Source organism: Cibotium barometz, chromosome 7 (assembly GCF_041138505.1).
Source record: "Cibotium barometz isolate CiBa-2024 chromosome 7, ASM4113850v1, whole genome shotgun sequence".
Taxonomy (NCBI): domain Eukaryota; kingdom Viridiplantae; phylum Streptophyta; class Polypodiopsida; order Cyatheales; family Cibotiaceae; genus Cibotium; species Cibotium barometz.
In genome coordinates this window covers 54044869-54067748 of record NC_141052.1, presented here as the reverse complement: position 1 = coordinate 54067748, position 22880 = coordinate 54044869, and the positions used below count along the sequence as shown (strand labels likewise).

The window sequence follows — 22880 nt, the reverse complement described above, 5'->3', positions numbered from 1 at the left end:
CAAGGTTTGACATAGTATACGAGCAAGAGATTACATCCCTCTACATGCTTAGCACTGCATGTATGCCTAATGCTACGAGCCATGAACCTGTGAACATCAAACAGGAAAGACCATTGCAAGAAAAATGCATCTGAAAGACCCATAAATTAAACGGCTTCACAGAAAGGGAAGCTTACATCTTCCTAATAGAATCCAAAGAACATTGGATGAGGTATGTAAAGGTTGTTAACACACAATCCTACTTCTGCCAAGTCTGGCAAAAGGAGCTCGATGAGTTTTCCATTCTAGTTAACACCATGACCATAAAAAGAGAAGAATTAACCGATTCCCAATATGAACCCCAAAATCTTTGCTGCTGTGTGTGTAAAACACGGAACAAAAAGTTGACAAAAGCCGAACGGAGGCCAAAAAATGAATGGATGAGGGAATCGCTAAAGCTAAGGAGATCAAGCAAAACACTTCAGAGTCTACAAGGTAGGAGATCGTTGTGTACAATATAAAAAGACCCAAAGACCGATGATGGTGGAAAGCCACAAGGACGTCTTATAATGGTCCGGCCGCCAAGGTCAAGGAGATCAACCTAGTTCACTAGTGAGACCATTGATGTAGTGATTACCCCACCCACCGAGCCGTTTGGGTGGATTCCATTCACACCTTGAGAGGGCGCCTCAAGCACGTGTTGACTAGAGAGTTGAAGTGCATGCAACAAACACAAGAGGCACCCCTTTGCACTTGCACCACCGAACCCTTCCTTTCCAAATAGTATGGAGGAGTTCCTTGGCATTCTAGACCCCCAGTGTGGCTTCCCCCCTCCCCACTTAGATGTAACCTCTGTCCAAGAGTGGCCAGCCATGGAGGTAGCTCCCCCTTTCATGTTTTTTTCTATATATTGATTGCTTTTATGTAGTGTTTGTACTAAGCCACTCTGGCTAGTTATTTCTTCGACTAATAAAAAGATCTATAAGGACAATTTATTTGAAGAATTCAACTAGTCATTAAGAAAATTGACTGCGTAAGTCAATTTGACAAGTGAGGGTTCCTTTGTGTGACTTGTAAAGGTTACAAGGGACAAATATATATTACCGTAGAGAACATACCAAGCCCAAAGATCTGAACTTAACATGCACAAAATACTATCACCAGGATCCAAGCAACATCATGCCAATGCTAACATCTATCAAAAGTCCAAAAATTTTCACTAATTGCCTAACAACTGATAGCCACCAAAGTCCACAAAAGCCCACCAAAATTGAATGAGTTGAAATCCACGTGCGCAAATTGCCTGAAGAATTGCACATGAATAGCAAAAGAATGACCATTACTTTTAAATAGAGAAAGAACAGCTCAACTGAAGAGGATATCTATGCACACAATTTACGACACCAAAGTTAACTAGTAATCAAAGACACTGAAAAACACACACATGGATAGCAAAAGGAGCTTACTCGTGTACATTGATAGCAAAGGAGCTTATCCCAATGCAAGTGAAGGAAAAGGATGCATGATTGCACAACTCACAAAACAAACAAATGGATCATCATTTGTGATAGTAGAGCCCTCATTGAAGAATGCCATAAACAAATCAAGCCTCCAATTGTGGCAGTTGAGGTACCCTAGTATTGCAACCTCACAAGTTTAGTACGGTTTTTCTTTTGTTTCATTTTTCGCTCTTTAGATTTAGCTAAAATCCTCCAAGGTCTTCATGTTTGTACATCATCTCATTCGTCATTTCTACACAATGATCTCTCTCTCTCTCTCTCTCTCCCCCATGCTTGATATTTTGGAGACTGGCATACAATCTACTCGGAGCTGATGTCACTCCCATGTTTTTATGTTCTTAGTATTCCATGATGAGTTTCCATGGACAGTTTTGTATCACCCCAGTGAGATAGCTATGTTTATATTTTATTTCTGTTTTATTTACCATTCCATGATGAGATATGCCATGGACATCATTGTATCACCTTGGTCTCATAGGCCCATTGGGTATTTAGTAGACGCTTAATATTTCTTTCTTTCTTTCTTTCTCTCGGCTATACTCTTCAGCCCCATGCTTGATATTTTGAAGAGTGGTATACCATCTACTCGGAGTTGATGTCGCTCTCATGTTTCTATGTTCTTAGTACTCCATGATGAGTTTCCATGGACAATTTTGTATCACCCCAATGAGATAGCTATGTTTATGTTTTCTTTTTGTTTTATTTTCCATTCCATGATGAGATATGCCATGGACATTATTGTATCACTTTGGTCTCATAGGCCCATTGGGTATTTAGTAGACGCTTAATATATCTTTCTCTCTCTCTCTCTCTCTCTCTCTCTCTCTCTTCCGCAACGGGTTTGGTCCACTCACACAAGTGATGCAATTTGATGATTATGCATGGGCATGTCCTTACTAGTGGATGCATTGATGATTCAAGAAATCTGTGATGGCCCTTTGGGAAGTATCACGTCGGGGCTACTTCTTGGTATGTGGTCTTAGCAATGCATCTCTATGGTGTGAGAACTCATTATCGCCCATACTAGCAAGTATGGTCCTCCACCCTAGACGGGTCCTTTTATTACAACTCAATCTATTTTGTAGGCCAGACCTCCAACCCAAAGCATTACAACCCTCCACCAAACAAATGTAAATCCAAGAGGTTCTTAGATGCAATGATATGCTCACATTATAGAGACAACATTCTCTCTCAGCCACCATCAAAACCGGAGGACATCATTATTAGCTGATCGTGGCTAGTTTCTTCCATACAAGGTTACATGCTGATATCACATCCATATACACTAGTGATAATCGTTTTTCCATTTATTTCACTTATTTTCCATGGCTCAATATCTCCATGGCATCATTGTATCATTTATGGTCTCATGAACCTTGTTGGTCTTTTGTACACGTTAATATTACTTTCTTTCATTCTTTCCCTCCTCAAAGCAAGCCTGTTTAAGAGATTCCTTCTTCTATTTATACTAATAATAACAGTATAACTATATGTGTCTGCTATGACATATTATATGCAACATATGGCATATGAAACACTTCATGTTCAAGCGCAGGCATATAACCAGGGGCACTTACTGAATATTTCAATTGTTGTGGTATAGTAGTAGACACAACAAACGGCATATGACACATGACATGTGATATAACACCCACAAAGGTAACAGAACCAAAAGGCACATGCTTGTATGATGTGGTGATAGCTGCATGGTGTGACAAAGCATATGGTACATGATAAGCTACGTACACGTGACTTTGCCTTGGAGCGTATCATGGATGGCACGTAACATACAATACATAAAACCACACTTCCGGCAGAACGTTATGGTTCTTTGAGAAAAAGCACTCCAACTTTCACCCACACTGGAGTGCATCTAGTGGTACTTGTCAATGTCATTAATCATTGAGTGCATTTAGTTGTATTTTTCAATGTCATTAATCATTGTATATTTCAGCTATACATGCTGCATAACCCATCACTCTTTTAGAATTTCCTGCTTCAAATTGTCACTTAAATTACAGGGGCTGAGGTAGTGCAAAGCTCCAGAACTCATTAATCTCTATACAAGAGCCACATTTACAAAGAAGCTGCAGCCACACCCTTAAAATTTCATATGGCACAAGTGCATGAGCCAGGGGGCATTTCATCGAGTGCATGCAGGACTACACACAAGGAACCATAATCCAGAGTTCTGACCATATTTATGAGGTTCACAACCCCAAATACAATCTTTTGTCATCTAACAAAACCAATGTACATTGAAGAAAATGCTAGCATACAAAAAGGCTTGAAGCATTTCAGATGGCACACACATTAAACAAACCCCATAACTTCAAAGATAAGAAAAGTGGAGGCATACCTTTCTTCCCAAGTCACTTAAGACCAACTCTCAAAACTTTCTTAGAGAATCATCAGTTGAAAGCCCACCTAGCTCCCGTGACCGTGAGGCAGAAATGATACTTAGATCATGGTTTAACAGAACAAGAGCATCCTCACACTCTGATATAAGTTTAGAGACAGAATTGGAATCGGCAGATGATGCAGAGACATCATCATTTGGCAAATCAGATCCAGCTGCAACAGCAGCATACGAGTCTCTCAAGTTTCTAAGGCTTCGAAGCAGCTGCAGAGCAAATGCTTTTGTTTTAGAACTTCCGTACAATTGATTTTTTTCTCTTTTTTATCCTGCGGCGGTGTGTGTGTTGTGTGTGTGTGTGTGTGTGGATCATGGAATAAATTGCAATGTGATTACCTTCAGAAGAAGCTTATATGAATCCAGTAGACGATTTGCTGCAGGTCCCAACCCATGTAGCTGAGGTAGCTCCATCATGTGAGTCCAAGGGCAGATCTCCTGTATAAACAGGTTTAATAAACATTCAATCTTTATTAGGGTGCAAGAGGAATGTCATACAGAAGAAGAAATGGTATTAATCTAGAACTCTGTTCAGAAGCACCCATTGGTCAATCTAAACTTGGGCAGTACCAAACCTCAAACTACAATGGAAGACAAAATTGCATGATCTAAAAATTCAATCTAATGCACACCATCGAGGAGCAAAAGAAACGATCTAAGAGTAGTCGTACATGTCCACTCAAAAGCCCCAGTAAAAATTGACAGGATGATTTGTAGCAAGCTGCAACAAGACATGCTAAGACAAAGGCCCCTAGTGACCATTAGGCATGATGATCTGACTGGTTGTGATGGTTTGACATGAACATCAAAGGCAGAGAGAGTTCATAATTCTTCACTGCATATGGACAATGGTCAAGGCTGTTCATCTATTTCTTTCGGATTCTTCAAAAGCCCAATAAAAGAGCACATAATATACGTGAGTACTAAAAGCATTCTTTATCAGAAGACTACCAACATTTGGATCACGAGTATGATTGCAACTATCCCAATCACCTTACCCACCCCTTGGCAAACCACTTTTCCAGCTAAGGCTCTTATATCAAGAATGCTCAGCCCACCATCATTTTAGGGTAAACAGCAGTTCTCCCACTTCACTTAAGCCTTCTTGGTTGATAGACCAGATTAAGTACTTTCTCTTGATCAAGGAGCCAGATACTTCACAAAATTCTAATAGAATTCCAGACTGTCAAAGCCAGTACTCAAGGTTTTTGGCATTGATGTACTCAGCTTTTGCAATACAAAACTTCAATTCAGTGTTTCAGCCTAAGCCATGAGAGAACCAGACTTTCTCACTTCAGAAGACAACGGATCCTCCAAGCCGGAGCTCACCGCATAGCAGCCCCCACCCCCTAACAGCCCACCCCCACATCCGTAGTGTTCTGCAGAAACTGTACCCGCTTTGTGTTCATTCTGTAAATTCTTCAGCAGCTGTCTCCCCCTGTGTACTTACTGGTCACACTATACTGGTTATATTTTGGGGTGAACCCACTACCTGCTGAACAAAGTCATGGCTCTGGTTGTTATGGGAGTCATCTCCATGGTGTTTTTGCTGAGAAGGATGCATGTACTCTCCTCCAACTGTGGGTGCCCGAGCTCAAGTTGTATACTTGAGGATCCAGAAGGACTAGAGAGTTATCAAAGCTTGCAAGGTTTACGAAGTTATCACATAGGTTTTGGGGACCGTATCATGTGATCAAAGTCATGAATGATGCAGACCTTCAAAGATGAATTCACAACCACAGATTTGACTCTATCTGTTGGAATGCCTTATTCAGGCCCGTGCCAAGCGAGTGCAAGAACACAGAACACTGCACATTATCTAAGATGTGTCTTTTCTATCTCTAACAAATGACATAAAACTATATACGGTTTCTTAAGACAAGCACATGAGTCATGGCAATGAGGACTCCAGTCTCAATGGTTCATCCTTTTCCCCTTGAACTGTTCTATCTATAGATAGAAATACATTGCCACACAAGTATTCAAAGCTTGCTTAGTTTCAACCAGTCCAACAGGCAGCCTTGCTTACTTTCTATGAGTCCAACGGGCAGCCTTAGCTATGATGAAGGCTTACACTAAAGAAAAACAAAATGCATATCAAATTTGCACTATCACCATTTCAACTACCTCCAGGAAAAAGCTCCAGATAATCACTCAGAATTAGATACCTTCGTGTAGATAGTGTTGAATGATTTCACAGTTTCTAAAAATGTCTCCAACTGCCCTTGCAATTGAGATTCAGCTGCTGTATGGTCCTCGTTCGGATTGTAACTTTGCTGTCAAATGAGAAAGCAAGCCAATGTGTAGCCTCAGGCAGGTGAGGCAAAACAATACATCCAAGAAAACCACATATTGCTCATACTGTAAGGGTTGTATAACCTTTGCAGCCAGCTCATTCACAAACTGCTGCAGGCTTGCAAGCTGCTTCATGTTATCAGAGAGCTTATTTTCCAAATCAGATAAAGCTGGCCTACAAAATCACTCGATTCCACAAAATGAAATGTTATTGCAACTGAGTGAGATTTCACATTACCGTCATATGTACAAGCTTCTGACATAGCAAAATAGCAAGCATACAAAAAAGAGCAAAAGATAAAACGTACAGATATCCACACTCCCATACACATCCACACATCACGTGTGGATTTTCTGTTGCCAATAGTAGCTTCATGGTTTTAAAAAAACATGTTTGCAACAAACATCCCCACCACGTGTGGATTTTCTGTTACAATGGTAGCTTCATGGTTTTAAAAAATCATGTTTGCAACAAATATCTACGTTTATGAATAAAATTGTTATTAATTCAACATAATTAACCTTAAGCTAGATCACAAACACAGGAGGTCTTGGATTCAAAACCCCGCGAGGAGCTTCCTTGGTGGCATCACCTATGGATGACCTACAGGTGGATTCAAAAGCGCCTACGGGCGGTGAAAAACAATAACTAGGGGAGGATCTTGGGGCTAAGGCCAGTCGGGGAAAAAAAAAAGTTAGATCACAAACAATGATTTAAGTGTGAGCAAGCTAGCCCCTTAAGTTGGTCCTCTCCTGCTAGCTCCTAAAAATAGTCATGCTTATTATTTCACGCATGAGATTGGCTAATACAGCTAATACATGTGTGCTTGCCAGTCTTTTCTGTTGTTGTGGCAAGACATGTAGGGTGTCATAAGGGGCCTGAATTATCTTCAAGAGCTGATTTTACAGATCAGGATAGCAACTGATGAACTGAAACTGCCTCAACGCATTATTGAGGTGTATTAAACCCTCAGGTTATACTTGAATAGTCCTAACTTACTTGCAAATCATTATTGTAAGTGTTATTACATATTAGTAATTATTTGGATTATGATGAAGGCTAGGCTTCTCAAGCCAATCATTGTAAAAGGGTTTGGAGGCTCATTCTTCAAAGCATTCTAAGCCACAACTAGTGCAGGATCTACAGCTTTCCCTCACAATCATAACTAAGTTGCCCTCTACTTTGCATTGATGAGCCATGTGTTTCCATAGCCACTCCTCTCTTCAAGTACGCAATCGTGGCAGCACCTGCAGCAGAGCCTATGAGCTTGCATCACATCACTTCCAAGCACAATCCGTAGTGTCCACTACAGAGCCTGTAGCATCTTCACATACAATGCCAACACGATCTGTAATGTTCGAGGAAGAGCATTCAAATTGCCTACACACAGGACCTGTCATACAAGGAGATTCCAGGTATGTCATATTGTACATGTTCCATTGGCTGAGGACATCTTCCTCTGGATGCATACAAGCATTTTTTATGCTGTCGCTCATTAAGCAAAAGACTATGCTTTTGAATCTTTCTCTAACCATGCCATCTTGATCTTCTCAAGTCATATCAGTCCAGACAGTTATTTACCAAGTTTTATCACTCCAAGTTTCAGTTTTTTATTTCAAAAAAAAATCAGCAAATTTTGGCAAGAACATTACAAGTATTCTAAAGATAGAACCACAACCAGATGCAAACCCTCATGTTGTGTATCTATGATGACAGGACTTCCATATGACCCAAGGTGGTTATGACATATGCATGATCCCTATACGACGTACCAGATCAGCCCCCATCCCACCACCATCACATCCACCCTTTTCACACCTGCCACGGTTGCCCGAGCCATCCGGAGACTCAAAAACGGTACATCACAGGACCACGAGGGCCCCTTGGCAGAGCACACCTCCCATGCGGGGGAACATCTAGCACCCCTCCTAGCGCATATGTTCAACCGGGCTCTTTCGGACGGCTTCGTACCCACCTGGAAAGCCCATACCATCACACCTATCCATAAAGCCAGAGATCCCATGGACCCCAACAATGACTGGACTATTATGATTGGACACACACTCGCCAGACTTTATGGGTCAATTCTTGATATGGAGCTCAGCACACTCACAGACAGGGGCACACAGCAGGACAGGCAGGCTTCCGCAGGTCATTCCCCACTTTGGATCACATCTTCACCCTCTGAGCCATAATAGAGGCAGCCACAGCACAACACCGACGGCTTTACTATTGCTTTGTGGTTGCTTTGTGAATTTCCGCAAAGGCTTTGATACAGTGCCCCGAGACAAACTACTACAAAGATTCTAGAATATGGGGGTACCATCAGACATGATCTGGGGGATCACTGCATTATATGAGTCGGTCATAGGGCGGGTGAGATGCCCAGGAGGATTATCAAAGGAGATCTCCAAGAGCAAGGATGCCCACTAACTACCACTCTCTTTGGCCTCTACATCGACAAGATTTCGGCCTTCATTGATACAGGAGGGGGAATGTTGGACACTGATGCTTCATCTTCTTCGAGCAAGGAGGTAGTTGGCTTCACTGCCAAGGATACTCGGGAATGGATTCTTGATAGTGGTGCGTCCAAGCACATGACTTCTTTCAGGATCTTAAACGACAGTCAGGTCGCATTTTCATTGGCGACATTTCCACCATACCGATTCACAGTGAGGGCCAGATGGACATCATTCCCGATGGTGGCAGAGGGGGGAAGCATTCCTCTCGTGTTCTTTACGTCCCCACACTTGGTTTTCATCTATTGTCAGTGCATGAGGTTTGCAAGACTGGCTTCCGGGTGGAGTTTGAGGAGCATTCTGTTGCTCTACGGGACCGAGAGACTCGCCAGGTTGTTTGGGAAGCCGGAGTGGAGAATGGTATATACAACCTCTCAGCACTCTCCTCATTGACAGGCTCTCAGATTGGTGACTTGTGGCACTTTCGGTTTGGGCACTTGAATGTGGATGCGTTGCGGCGAGCTTTCCGGGATCAGATGGTGGTTGGCCTGCCAGATGTTGGCAGCAGGCAGGGACGCTGTAGTTCTTGCATTCGTAGTAAGCAGCACAGGGAATCTTTTCCAAAGCAGGCTTGCAGGCAGGCTTCGAAACCTTTGGAGTTGGTACACACTCACTTGTGTGGACCTATGTAGACGCCATCCTTGGGAGGTTCTTTGTATTTTATGCTGCTACTTGATGATTGTAGCAGATTCACTTGGGTTTATTTTCTTTCACAGAAGGACCAAGCTTTTGCTCGGTTCAAGGAGTGGCATGTGATGGTGGAGAAAGAGTCTGGCTTGCAGATAAAGATTCTTAGGGCTAACATAGGAGGAGAGTTCTTTTCCAATGCATTCGTGCGGTTTTGTGCGGAACATGGCATCAAGCGGGAGCTGGCCAATACATGTTCGCCTTCAGAGAATCGAGTAGTTGAGCGTAAGAACAGGACTGTGGTGGAGATGGCGAGGACGATGCTAGAGCATCGTGATCTTCCTCGTCCACTTTGGGGAGAAGCTGTGGCTACAGCTCTCCATATCCTCAACCGTTCTCCAACGACTTCAGTAACGAACATGACTCTCTTCCAGGCATATTTTGGCAGGAAACCAGATGTCTCCCATTTCTGTGTGTTTGGGAGTGATGCATATGTTCACATTCCAAAGAAGCAAAGGGGGAAGCTTGACTCAAAGTCCCAAAAGCTTTGTTTTTGTGGGATGCCATAGAGAAGAGTGGGAGTTGGTTCCGACGGCATTGAAATGGTCTGTCACTGATGTCAAGTGGGTCTTTAAGACCAAGTATATGTCAGATGGGTCGGTGGACAAACACAAAGCCAGACTTGTGGCTAAGGGTTATGCTCAACGGCCTCGCATCGACTATGGGGATACCTTTGCACCGACAGCGAGGATGACCACGATTCGGACCGTTCTTGCCCTTGCTTCTTCTCAGCGATGGCCCGTATTTTAGATGGATGTGAAATCTATGTTCCTTAATGGTGACCTGCAGGAGGAGGTGTATGTTGAGCAGCCTCCAAGCTTTGAGGTTCCAAGATCAAAAGGGATGGTTTACAGGTTCCGGAAGGCCTTGTATGGTCTTAAGCAAGCTCCCAGGACTTGGAATCAGAAGATTGATTCCTTCTTTCTACGGACTGGATTTCAGAGATTGGTTGTAGATCCTAACTTATATCTCTTTCGGGAACGTGGCATGGTCACGTTAATCATCCTTTATGTGGGTGACCTCATTCTCACTGGCGATCATGTGGAGCACATTGCAGTGATGAAGGCTGCCTAGTCAAAGGAGTTTGAGATGACCAATTTAGGCTTACTCCACTTCTTCTTGGGGTTGGATATCTGCCAGACCTAGAGGGGTTCTTTATTTCTCAGCAACAGTATGTCCATGAGTTGTTTGAGGCCTTTGGGATGGAGAACTGCAAGCCTATCACGTCACCAATGGACCCGAACACAAAACTTACAGTTAATGATCCTTGTGAGCCAGTTGATGCCTCTGTGTACCAAAAGCTGGTTGGTTCATTGACCTGGTTGCTGAACACCAGATTGGCCTTGGCTTTCCTGTGGGGCTGTTGAGCTCGTTTATGCAGACGCCATTGAAGTCTCATTGGGACACAGGATTGCGGATCTTGCGGTATCTACAAGGTACGAAGGATCTTGGACGCTTCTACGCCACTGGAGGTAAAACAAAGGACCAAGTTCGACTCCAAGGTTGGAGTGACTCAAATTGGGGAGGAGATCCAGACATGAGGAGATCTAGATCAGGCTACAGTTTTACCCTCGACTCAGGAGCTGTTTCATGGAGCAGCAAGAGGCAGCGAACTATTGCCTTGTCGTCTACAGAGGTAGAGTACTGGGCTGCTTGTGGTGCTGCTTGTGAGGTTGTGTGGCTGCGGAGGTTGCTTGGCGAGATTGGGTTTCCACAAAATGAGTCCACGGTCATCCAGTGCGATAACCAGAGTTGTATCGCTATTGCTCGGAACCCGGTCTTCCATGCCCGGACCAAGCACATAGAGATACAGTATCACTTTGTTCGTGAAAAGATCTTGGCTAGTGACATCTTGCTTCTTTATTGTTCGACGGAGAACAATGCGGCGGACCTCTTCACGAAGTCTCTACCTCAGGCTATGCTCCGGTGGCACTCTAGCTCACTGGGGTTGGTTCCACATCCAAGAGCTGAGAGGGGGTGTTAGCAATCATCTCCTGTCTATACACTATGTCAGGGCCTTTGTTGTAGGTGTGCCCGCTTGTTTTTAGTGCCTTCCCATTTTTCCTCTCTCTATATATTTTTCCTATTTTTCTGGAGGTGTGTATGAGCTTCTAGCTACCTTCAAGAGCTACCCGACTGCTTTGATGCTACCTGACCACTCCCTCAATACTGGCCGACTGGACTTATACTGGCCGATTGATGTTGTTGTTGGTCATGAGCAATCAGGTTGCTGTCGGCATGTTTATGGGCTGGCCGACTAGCAGTCAGGGGCCATATAAAATGGCCCCTTGCCCCCACACTCCATTCTGTACATTTCCGGGATTTTATGTGGTGTATATAGTAGAGTTACCAGAGAGAGATGACAGAGATCAGAGCTCAGTTTCACAAAGAGGGTGCAAAGCGACTCGCTCGCTTCAGAGCAGACCCAAGCATGTTCTTCAGGGAGCTGTGGACACCCCCTTCATTGATGTATACCATTTTATACCCCCAGTATGGTACAGGATGGAGCTAGCTAGGTTGCATATCATGATTGTATACTCCATGCATATAGCTTTGCATTCTCCTGGTAGTAGAGCTCCATCCCCTCCCCCACTCATTGTACTTATTGCACACCCAGATTCAGCTTTTTAGTTCAGTACTTTTTCATTTTGTTGGGATGACAAAGGATACCCCATACAGGTACACCGATTTGTCTCATAGGCCGAGTTCGGTCTTTTGGAAGACGTTAATAAAATCTTTCTTTCTTTCTTTCTCTCTCGCACCATGTCACAGCAGCCCATGAGGGATGTATTAGGGTGATATGAGAGCTCTCTGCTCATGTACCTAGATCAAATTTTATAGTTCTTGATTTTTGTTATCTTTCTTAATTACTATTTTGTACCTAGGATGATGTACCTCATGGATATGATGTAACCTTTTGGTCTCATAGGTCATTTTGGACTTTTGAAGACGTTAATACAACTTTCTTTCTTTCTCCTCCATCTCTCACTCTCTGAAGCACTAGAGCCACCCTATCCACCTCACACCTGTGTTTTCCATCCCACCATGGTCATGCTTGGCTAACCCTTTTTCTCCACGCCATCATGCTCATCTACTTCTCTGTGTTTTTTGGGTTTCTACATTTTTTAGGGTAAACCCCCTTCGGCCTATAAAGTAATTGCCAAGGCAGTCAGCACGAGGTTGCAACCCATATTGCAGGATGTGATTCATAATACGTGTTAGCACTGTTAGGTTGTGATTTAGGAAAGCTTGGGGTGGATAGAAATGATGATTAGACATGGTGGTCAAGCATGGTAAAACACGCTAAGCAATAAGAGAAGAGACGGTCAACACACTGCGCAATAGAAGTTAAGCTAATGAGAAATGATCACGTCTAATGACACAAGTGATTAGCATAAGCAAGAGCACTTCATTCATAGATTGGTGGCCTTAAATAGGCTTCAAGGACAAGCCACTAGGGCTAAAGAAACTCGATTTTTTGAGTAGCTAGAGAATCATTTCAAATGTCCAATCATCTCCTCAAATATAGGGGAAAATGTGGGTAGGACTGAAGCTTTAGGGAAAGGTCAACCACGGATATCCATGTCCGGTCTGTATGAAGTCTAGTCAGATCTAGACGGATGATGCGGTTGATCTCTTGCCATGAGAGATCAAGGAAGGGTGAGTCCAAGGTTTACTCAAAGAGAGGGGAGGCGGTCCATCCCAAAGCCATGTGACTCAAACCAACTAGTGATGCATGAATACCAACTACTACTATGATCCTCTTGTGCCAACTGTCTAGAGGACTCCAAGGCCAATTGTGGGAGGCATCTCTATATAGTGGGTAGATTTTTTGTATGCATGTGATACCAGGCGGACCAAAGTATCAAATACCAGCATTTAGTTAGGTTTGTGGATGTGGGCCAAAAACATTGCCTCTACAAACAAGCAAGGGCAGCATATCTCCCCGCCAAACGTGCCTTGACTGTCGGGCGCATGAGCCCGTGCCACCCAATCAATCAATGAATTCCGACATCTCATCAATGTAGAGCCCAAAGGGTATAGGAGAGAGTGGGTAGCCCTGTTTGACCCAATAGTGCTACGGATCTCTCCGGAAAGGCCCTTAGGTGCACGCGCCACCCTACCAATCACGGACTCATACAATGCCATCACTCCCTAGATCATTTCAAACGGAAAGTTAAGTTGGTTCTTGTAAGCGCCCAACAAGTGGCCACCTCAAGTCATGACTTAGGGACCAAATCAAAAGCCTTGCAGAAATCCACAAAGCGACAATAAAACCACTGCCGACGTGCCCTAGCTTCCTCAATGATGGTCCTGAGGGTAAAGATATGATCCAATAACGAGTAGTTCTTCCTAAAGCATGCCTGCCTTGGTGCTCTCTACCTCTACCTCTCTACCAAAGTGCCAATCTTTGCCTCCAATACAGCCCCATAGATCTTAGCCAAGGTATAGCCAATCATGATAGCCCGGTAGTTATTAAGGTCCGTAGGGTCTCAAGCCTTATGGATAGGGACAATGGCGTTTGTGGACAACGAAGGGGGAAGGCCTTCACACAAAGCCTATTAAAGATCTGCACAAGGGTAGGGACCAAGGCTGTGCACTGTGCATCCATGTGCGAAGTGCTCCATGCAGAGGTCCTCATAGTCCTCGATTCTATCACTGTGCAGCTTCAATAGTGCTTTGGTCAAATTGGCAGTGGTGAAAAGGCTGGTGGAGGTGAGGGGATGTGGGATAAATCAAATGGGGGCTGATCCGGGATGTCCTATAGGTGACTTCTGAGACCTATTGTAGCAAAGAAATTTTTAAAACAAAAATCTGCATTGTAAATGTAAAATACAATGATGTATCACAAAAGCATTGTGAAACACTCCGAGTTTTAGCTGGATGCTTCTCTACTAAGGCTACAAGCTTACCAAAAACATTTTTCCCCCAAGACTTGCTTGTGATGCATAAAACTTACAAACCTAAGAAAAAAATGTGTCTGCTTGCACAGTCTCCACCAACTCTGCAAAAAATATGGGAAAATGTGTGTACGTGGCTGGCTGTTGTTGGCCAACCAGCTTTATATGCAATCGTCGGGTGCCCTAACGGAGACACATCAACATTCCCTTTGTGGGACTTCCCAAAGGCACAACAGGCTTGGTGGAGGACTCTCCAACTAACACTAGTTGGGCATTCTCTACACTTCAGGACCTATGGACGGACTTCATTGTGTGGACATGACACTTCATGGCAGGGAACTTACGTCTACGCCAATGGTCATGTGGACTGGCACTTCATGGTAAGGGACTGATGTCTACACCAGGGGCCAATAGGCTCGACATGAGAGGCTAGGGATTTTGTTCCGCGCCCTTGTCAAGATTACAGTATTCCTTATACACCCCCTAGACAGAGAATTGACACCAATTGGGAGATTATTGCCAGTATTACAACATGGCAAATCTGGAGAGCTAGATGCACGGAGGCTATTGAGGGTGTCCAGATTTTTGGGTCTCAGTGCTTGTCCAAAAAGACTTCCCGAAGGGTGCGCTAGGGTTGGCCGAGAACCCTCGACGCTTCAAGGGCAGTGCTAGTGGTAGGGCAATTGAAGAGGAAGATGACTCTGCCCCCGTTCCAAAAATAGAAATCAAAATTTTATTTCCAGTGGTGGTTGGGGGGGATCTCTTTCTCTTTTTGCACGACATAAAAAAATCTTATGGGATTCGCATGGATGAGTGTCTTAGCGTGCTCAAAGTGAAATGTGAATTCCCTATAGATGATTCGGGTATAGGCTACATTGAGGATATCCTCCTGCCATTGACAAATTCCATGGAGGACATAGTGGGGAAATTACACTAGAGGCATCAAAGAGCACGGAACAAGCTCACATAACTGAGGAGGAGTTTCAGACTACACAAAAAAATCTTCAACTTGTGGACGTGCCATGCCGGGCATACTTGCATGTACAAAACTGTTTTTGTGTGTACAGTTTTACTGCTTGCAAGATCTATGTGTAGTTTACGGGCAGGGGACGCCCGCCGTGAACTGTGCACATGAATTTGTATTCTGACCTAGCTTGTGGGTTGTAGACATGTGATAGGTGTGCCTCTAAACTCTATGTTTCTTCATTTAAGAGTTATGGCTAAATTTGATGTTTTGCAGGTCCACGCCTCATTTAAGTGTGGGCGGAAAAGTTATAAGTGACTTTCGTTCATACTTCATTAAAGTATGGGCGGACAGCTTATAAGTGGGTTTGGGCATCTGGCCAAGACTCGCTCACCCTCCCACTCTTGGGAGAGTTATGGACACTTGGGAAGTGGCCCAATGAAAATATTTTGCCACCAAGGCTTATCCTTTCTTCCTCTCTCTCTTTCTTCAGACACATGCACACTTTTTCTTTTCTTTCTTTTCCTTTTCTTTCTTTTTCTTTTCTTCCGATGACCGGAAGAACACAGTTAAATTATTTTGTCTCATAGGTTGACTTTGGCCTCTCGTAGACGTTAATATATCTTTCTTTCTTCTTTCTTCTTTCTCTCTCTCTCTCTCATTAGATGGGCGCATGTGAAACCCTAATTTTTTTTTAAAAACCCTAATTTTACAAAAATCCTAATTTTCAGAATTTTCTCTCAATAAAAACATGTTATTCAACCTTTGCTTATGCTCATCTCTACATATGGTGCTGCTGAACTCAAAAACCCTAAATTTCAAAAACCCTAATTTTTGCAAAAATCCCAATTCTAGAGCCGTAGTGTTGTAGAAACCCTGAATTCAGCTGAAACCCTAATTTGCAAAAACCCTAATTCAGCTGAAATCCTAATTAACAAAAACCCTAATTTCAGCCGGAAGTACAATGGAGAATTCTTTCATCACTACTTCAACCTAAAGCTGGAAGGAGTTTGCTTTTGGAAACCGTTTTTGGGTAAGAGCTTATTGTGTTCTCTAATCTAGTCTACATCCGCGTTCTTGGCCATTAAGGTCTCGTATGTCTCGGCCTAGCACACACATTTGCATGTATATGGATGCTAGTGGAGCATAGCTACTTGTGGCAAGACACTAGGGATTGGGTAGTAAGATTCTTCTTCAGAAGAAGCTATGGATTCAACCTCTTCAACGACACAACTTGTTTGAAGATATGCATGGATGTCATTGGAAATATGGCAAGCATTGCCCATGAAGCTTGTATGTAATCTACCTTGGTAATACAATCAAGTTACAAGGGGGTTCGGCCCTTTCTGGCCCTATTGCAGTGTCATTTAAAATTTCAGCATTGCTATCTCATTTGGTTTTGTGTCATTTCATCTTGTTTAATGGTATTAATAGTTTAAGTGTGTGACAAGATTGTGCTCAGCCCTATTTGGGGTAATTTCACCAACTATTCACTTCAAACCTAGCACACTCTGCTTTGCTAAGTGGGGCACAATTGCCTGGGTCATGGAGGTGGGCACGGCTTGGCTTTACAAGGAGAAAGGCACATATCTTGCCCCTCAACTCACACTTCCTAATATTGGCCATCCCCACTTCCTCGGTCCAAGTCCCCCCAATGGTGGACCCCAAAGACCCATGTGAGTCAGAGGTGAATAAAAACTTTTGAAGATCTTACCCTTGGTCCCTTGGTCTCTGTCCTCTTAAAAGTTATGTAGGGCATGTCAATAGCCTTGCAAGCCCTCAGTAAATAACAGGAGGGAGGCTACAGTTTCTTCAATAGAACCTGTCCCTCAAAAAGAATCAGGAAAGTCAGCCAGACAGACCCACGGATGTAGGAGAGAGTGTGGGCAACCCTATTTCACCACATCTTAGTGCCCACTCTAACACTCATCAGTCCAAGCCTCATGTAGTGTCTCAAATGTAGGGGAGCGTGGGCAACCCCATTTCACCACAAAGTGCCCACTATAACATTCATCAGTTCAAGCCTCGTGTCAAATTACCTGTTGTGAGAATCACATCACAATTCGCAGCTACTTGTGTAAGTCCCTGAATTGTGTGCAGTCTGTCAGTCATCTGCTCATCTAGTGTCCCAAATATCGCATATCAGTCAGGTACTTGTGCAAGGATCACAGTACAACAAATTACCCATCCCTATAACCAAGAGGTCAGAGAAATGCCCTCTGACTTAACAGACAAGTCAGCTTATCACAGGCATGCTGCTTCTCTGAACTACAATTCCTCGAAGATTTTAAATGATCACACGCTGATGACATACACACACATGCATATATTTGTTACCCAACATTTGAAGCCATACATAAAACTAGTCCAAGAGCCATCCAGATCACAAGACTTCCTATTCAAATGTGGATATCTACCATCAAAACCAATAAAAACATGTGAGCTGATTCTTAGGTATTTTGAAAAGAGCTTTACACAGGAAAACTGGACTGAATCTGAACATCTGCAGGAAACAGTCTACACTCATCCGAAAAAATCTGGGCTTGTCTCTCCGCCAATGCATCCACGAGTAGGATATCTTTTGCAACCTGGTCATCCACACTGTCATGCACAGAAACACAAATTTTGAAGCTAAAAGATAAATGAAAATACGACGCATAAGCACAGCTCCCATGTGCATCTGATTAAATGAATGTCACGAGTCATTGCAAAGACATGTGACAACGTCTAATGAATTCCCTAAACCATCTCGACCATCAAACCTTATTTGTTGATTGATGCATATGCACTTTATAATCACAGAAAAGACAAATCTTATCTGCCATTTTCCTTTTGTGCATGGAAAGACCTTGAGCATACCACAGAGACAACCTTGAACACACAGCCTCACCTCCATTCTGGGTTGTCTGCGAAACAGCTTGCCTCTACTAGATCCACAATAAGACGGAGCATTTCAGCACGGCTTTCATAAGTCCCTCTTCCCTGAGATAGATAGAAAGAAAGAAAGATATATTAAGCATCTACTAAAGACTAAATGGGCCTATGAGACCAAAGTGATACAATAATGTCCATAGCATATCTCGTCATAGAACGGAAAATAAAATAGAACAAATCAAAACTATCTCACTGGAGTGATAAAAAACTGTCCATTGAGAAAGAGACAAAGACAGAGAAAGAAAGAAAGAAAGTTGTATTAACATCTTCAAAAGGCCAAAATGACCTATGAGACCAAAAGGTTACATCATATCCATGAGGTACATCATCCTGGGTACAAAATAGTAATAAAGAAAGATAACAAAAATCTGGAGCTCGGATTGGCGCATATGGGCATATGCAGCGCGCCCCTTGGCCCGGCTACAGTGGGACCCCGGAGAGTACGAGTGGCATGATCCTTATGCATCCCTTGAGGCCACAGAGATCACATTTTTCCAGTATACTGTTCGGCTGGGACGGCATATTTTGACGGCGAGGAGGACGGTTTCTCCAGCGGCAGCGGGGCATTGGCGATTGCAGGGACTATCACAGGAGTTCCTGGAGGATTTCTGGGCTCGGCTCTGGGCTAGTCGACAAGCCCGCAGGATCTCGGCTTTTCAATGGCTGGTCGCCCACAGGGGCTCAGCAGTTGGCACTTGGCTTGTTTACAGCGGTCTTCCGGCGGCCTGCGTCCGATGCGGCCACCCTATGGAGACAGAGACATTGCCTTTGGGACTTCCCTCAGGCACAGCAGATTTGGCTGCGGATGCTGCGTATTCTGGCCCCCCTCTCTCCAGGGGTATGTTTACGTGGGGTGCCGCTGCTTGGTCGACTTCGTCAGGGCCTGCTATGGGCTATGAGATGGAGCAGGGCAGTCAGGCCATCAGATTTATTAGGGGCCAGCCTCGCCTGGTTCCGGCACCGGATTTCTCGTCCGCCAGCTGGACACAGGAGAGGGATTTACGATGGGAGCTCCTCAGCAGCCTCACCATCTGGTTCACCTAGAGGGCCCGGTGCTTTATGGCCTTTGAGGGGAGATTAGAGCCACCAGCAGAGACTGTTCGGGGGATTTGGCAGGAGTTGATCCACACCCTGCGAGGACAGTACGACCGCATCCGGGGAGACTCGGATGAGGCGATCTTACGGCGCCAGGCCTTTCATACCACTTGGCGCTGCGGCCCGTTCTACACCCTACACACGGGATCCCCCCGTTGGCACTACAGGCCACCTGTTTGGCTCTTTCCCCCCCCCATTGTATGATTTAGCCGCTCAGTTCTTTAGACTGATGCTTGTATTTTGCAGCACCTAGGGAGAGTCTCCCGGGCTGCCATGATGTATTCACTGCTCTTCTCTCTGTTAGGAGCAGGAGAGATCTCTTTTGTAGCCCTACGGGCGTTTTTTACATAACTAATGAAAGGATCTTTTCTCGGAAAAAAAAAAACAAAAATCTGGAGCTATAAAATCTGATCTAGGTACATGAGCAGAGAGCTCTCATATCACCCTAATACATCCCTCATGGGCCGCTGTGACATGGTGCTCAAGGTGGTAAAACTGAGCCGGTGCCAAAAGGTTCTGCGATGATGGCCCGAATCCTCCTGTGGTGGCGTGGCCGTGGGCGAGGGCCATGGGGTCTAGGGCGTCGAGCTTGTTAGCAGTCATCTCCTGTCTGTACACTATGCCAGGGCCTCTGTTGTGGGTGTGCCCGCCCGTATTTGGTGTCTTCCCATTTCTCCTCACTCTCCGTATTTTTTTCTCATTTATCTAGAGTTGTGTATGGGCTGTCGGCTGCCCCCAGGTGCTGGCCGACTGTGTCTGCTGGCTGCCCGACTGCTCTCTTGATACCCAACCACCCTTTCAGTGCTGGCCGACTGACCTTTTTGCTGGTCGTGAGCAATCAGGCTGCTATCGGCATGTTTTGGGCTGGCCAACCAGCAGCTAGAGGCCATATAAAATGGCCCCTTGCCCACACACTCCATCTTGTAGTATTCTGGGATTTTATTGGTGTATATAGCAGAGTTACACAAGCTTCACTCTCTCTTTCATATGTGTATTGCTCTCTACAGCAATTGTCTTCATTTCCGCTGTGCATTCTAACATGGTATCAGAGCCCCAAGTGGCTTGAAGCTTGGAGACAATGGGACATCGTGAAAGAGTGCACAGAGCGGAAGCAGAGTGGCACTAGAATGTGCTGAACAGAGAGTGCAAGAGAGAGAGAGAGATATGGAGAAACCTATGCTGAATATACTGAAGCAAAACAGTCCCAAGCAAGAGACACTACAAGTCTCATAAGTGAGGGAGCAAAATATGTACAAGACTGAATGAACAATGAGAGGCCAGCACCCACTATTTATAGTAGAGGTAAGCTGGCCGACTCGAGCTGCAAAACAGGCCGACTGGAGCTACTAGACAGGCCGACTGGAAAATGCCAGAAAAGCTGGGAAAAATCCCAGAAAAATCCTAGAAAAAGGGGTGGCCAGCCCATAAGCAAGGGCCATACAAAAGGGGACCAAATGGGCACCATAAAAGAGTAGAATCTGGGGATGAATGTGCTACACCCCCTCTCAGCACCAGATGCTGAACAAACTCCGAGAATTCGAAGATGAGGCAAGGAAGCCTGAGAAACCGGCTTGGTGAACAAATCTGCAGCATTCTCCGTGGAAGGACAGTACTCCAAACGCAAATCTCCAACAAGAACCCATTCACGAACATAGTGATATTGAATCTCAATGTGTTTCGTACGAGCATGAAACATAGGGTTCTTGGCGATGGCGATTCAACTCTGATTGTCACACCAAAGAAGAGTAGATCCGGTAGGAGGACAGCCGAGCTCCTCCAATAATCTCCGCAACCATATCGCCTCACATGCAGCATAACAAACTGCACGCTACTTTGCCTCGGTAGAGGAAAGCGCCACAGTAGGCTGCTTTTTACTGCTCCAAGAAATGGCTCCAGACCCAAGTGAAAAAACACAACCAGTGGTCGAACGCCGTGTATCTGGATCTCCAGCGCCCAGTCTGAGTCAGACCATCCAACAAGAGTGCTTCCTTGGCCATAAAAGATGCCAAAATCCATAGTGCCACGCAAGTACCGAAGAACTCTGAGAGCACACCGCCAATGCTGCTGACAAGGTTTGGATGAGAAGGAACTCAATAAACTGACTACGAAGCGTATGTCCAATCGAGAGTAGGTCAACCATACCAAACAACCAACGAGAACCCGATACTATCCCTGATCAATCCCCGGAGAAGCATCAACTGAAGAAAGCTTCTCACCAATATCCATAGGAGAAGATACTGGTTTGCACCCAGTCATCTGAAATCTGTCGAGAATCTCCCGGGTGTACTGCTGCTGAGAGAAGAAAATGCCCTTCGAGGTCTGCCAAATCTCAAAGCCAAGAAAATATTGCAAGAGGCCAAGATCTATCATCTCAAACTCTGTCTCCAAAGCATCCATAACAGAACAGATCCGCACAGAATAAGAACCTGTAAAGATGAGGTCATCAACATAGACCACAATGATAACAATCAACCCCCTCTCAAGGAGGATATAAAGGTTCGAATCTGCGTGAGAACGGCACAAGCCAAGCTTCTGAAAGAACTCATCAATCCGCTGGTACCAAGCCCGCGGAGCCTGCTTCAGACCATATAAAGCCTTCTTCACCCAGTACACATGATCCTGTTTGCCCGAAACAACAAATCCTGGCGGCTGATCAATATAAACCTCCTATGTAAGCTCTCCATTCAGGAAAGCCGACTTGACGTCCATCTGGAAAACGGGCCATCTATGATGTCCTGCAAGTGCAAGAACGGTGCGAATGGTAGTCATCCGGGCCGTCGGAGCGAAGGTCTCATCGAAGTCAACTCCAGGGCACTGAGCATAACCCTTGGCAACCAACCTCGCCTTGTTGTTGTCCAAGCTGCCATCAACTCGGAACTTTGATTTGAAGATCCAATGCACACCAATCACCTTACGCTACAGTGGTCGAGGCACCAAAATCCAAGTGCCATTCCGTTCGATAGCATCCAGCTCTACCTGCATAGCACGACGCCAAGGCTCATGTGAAAGAGCCTCGTCTACATAAGTGGGATCAAAAGGACCATTAATGATAGTAGACATAAGAGCATAATTAACAAACATGTTGCCCTCGTGAATTTGTTTCCCTGTAACTCTGGAAGAACGCCGAAGAGAACCAAGCAGAGCAGCAGAAGGAAGCTCACGTAACCCAAAATCACAAACTGTCTAATAATACCAACCAAGTACAAATCTCCTCGAACTCGCTGGAGGAGGAGCAAGGTTATCATCATCTGACTGAGTATCCTCAGCTGGAGGTGTAACAGAAGCGGCGGGAGCAAGAGGAGGAGGAGGAGGAGGCGGCGATAGAGGTGAAGGAAGAAGAAGCTCACCACCCCCCTCTAAAGATGTGGGAGTCTCGTCGAACACCACATCACGGCTCACAACAACTTTACTGGCCTGAGGATCATAAAGACGATATGCCTTGGACACAGTGCTATATCCGAGAAAAGTCATGCGCTGAGACTTCGAGTCCAACTTGGAGCCATGCTCCTTAGGCACATGAACATACGCCGTACACCCAAATATCCAGAAATGAACAATGGAGGGCTTCTCAC

At 44.7% G+C, this 22880-nt stretch overlaps 1 protein-coding gene across 1 annotated transcript in view; it reads right to left on the bottom strand.

Annotated features, from left to right (window-relative positions):
• Nucleotides 1–3529: 3529 nt before the first annotated feature.
• The window catches only part of AUG7 (nuclear matrix protein), a 59221-nt gene continuing 39870 nt past the window's right edge, over nt 3530–22880 (bottom strand). The window contains exons 4-9 of the mRNA XM_086800798.1: nt 18170–18261; nt 17755–17880; nt 6292–6382; nt 6081–6188; nt 4252–4350; nt 3530–4122 (exon numbers count right to left, since the gene is read on the bottom strand). Of these exons, the coding sequence (XP_086656924.1) occupies nt 3889–4122; nt 4252–4350; nt 6081–6188; nt 6292–6382; nt 17755–17880; nt 18170–18261 (750 nt within the window). The 3' untranslated portion in view covers nt 3530–3888. The remainder of the gene's footprint in view (nt 4123–4251; nt 4351–6080; nt 6189–6291; nt 6383–17754; nt 17881–18169; nt 18262–22880) is intronic.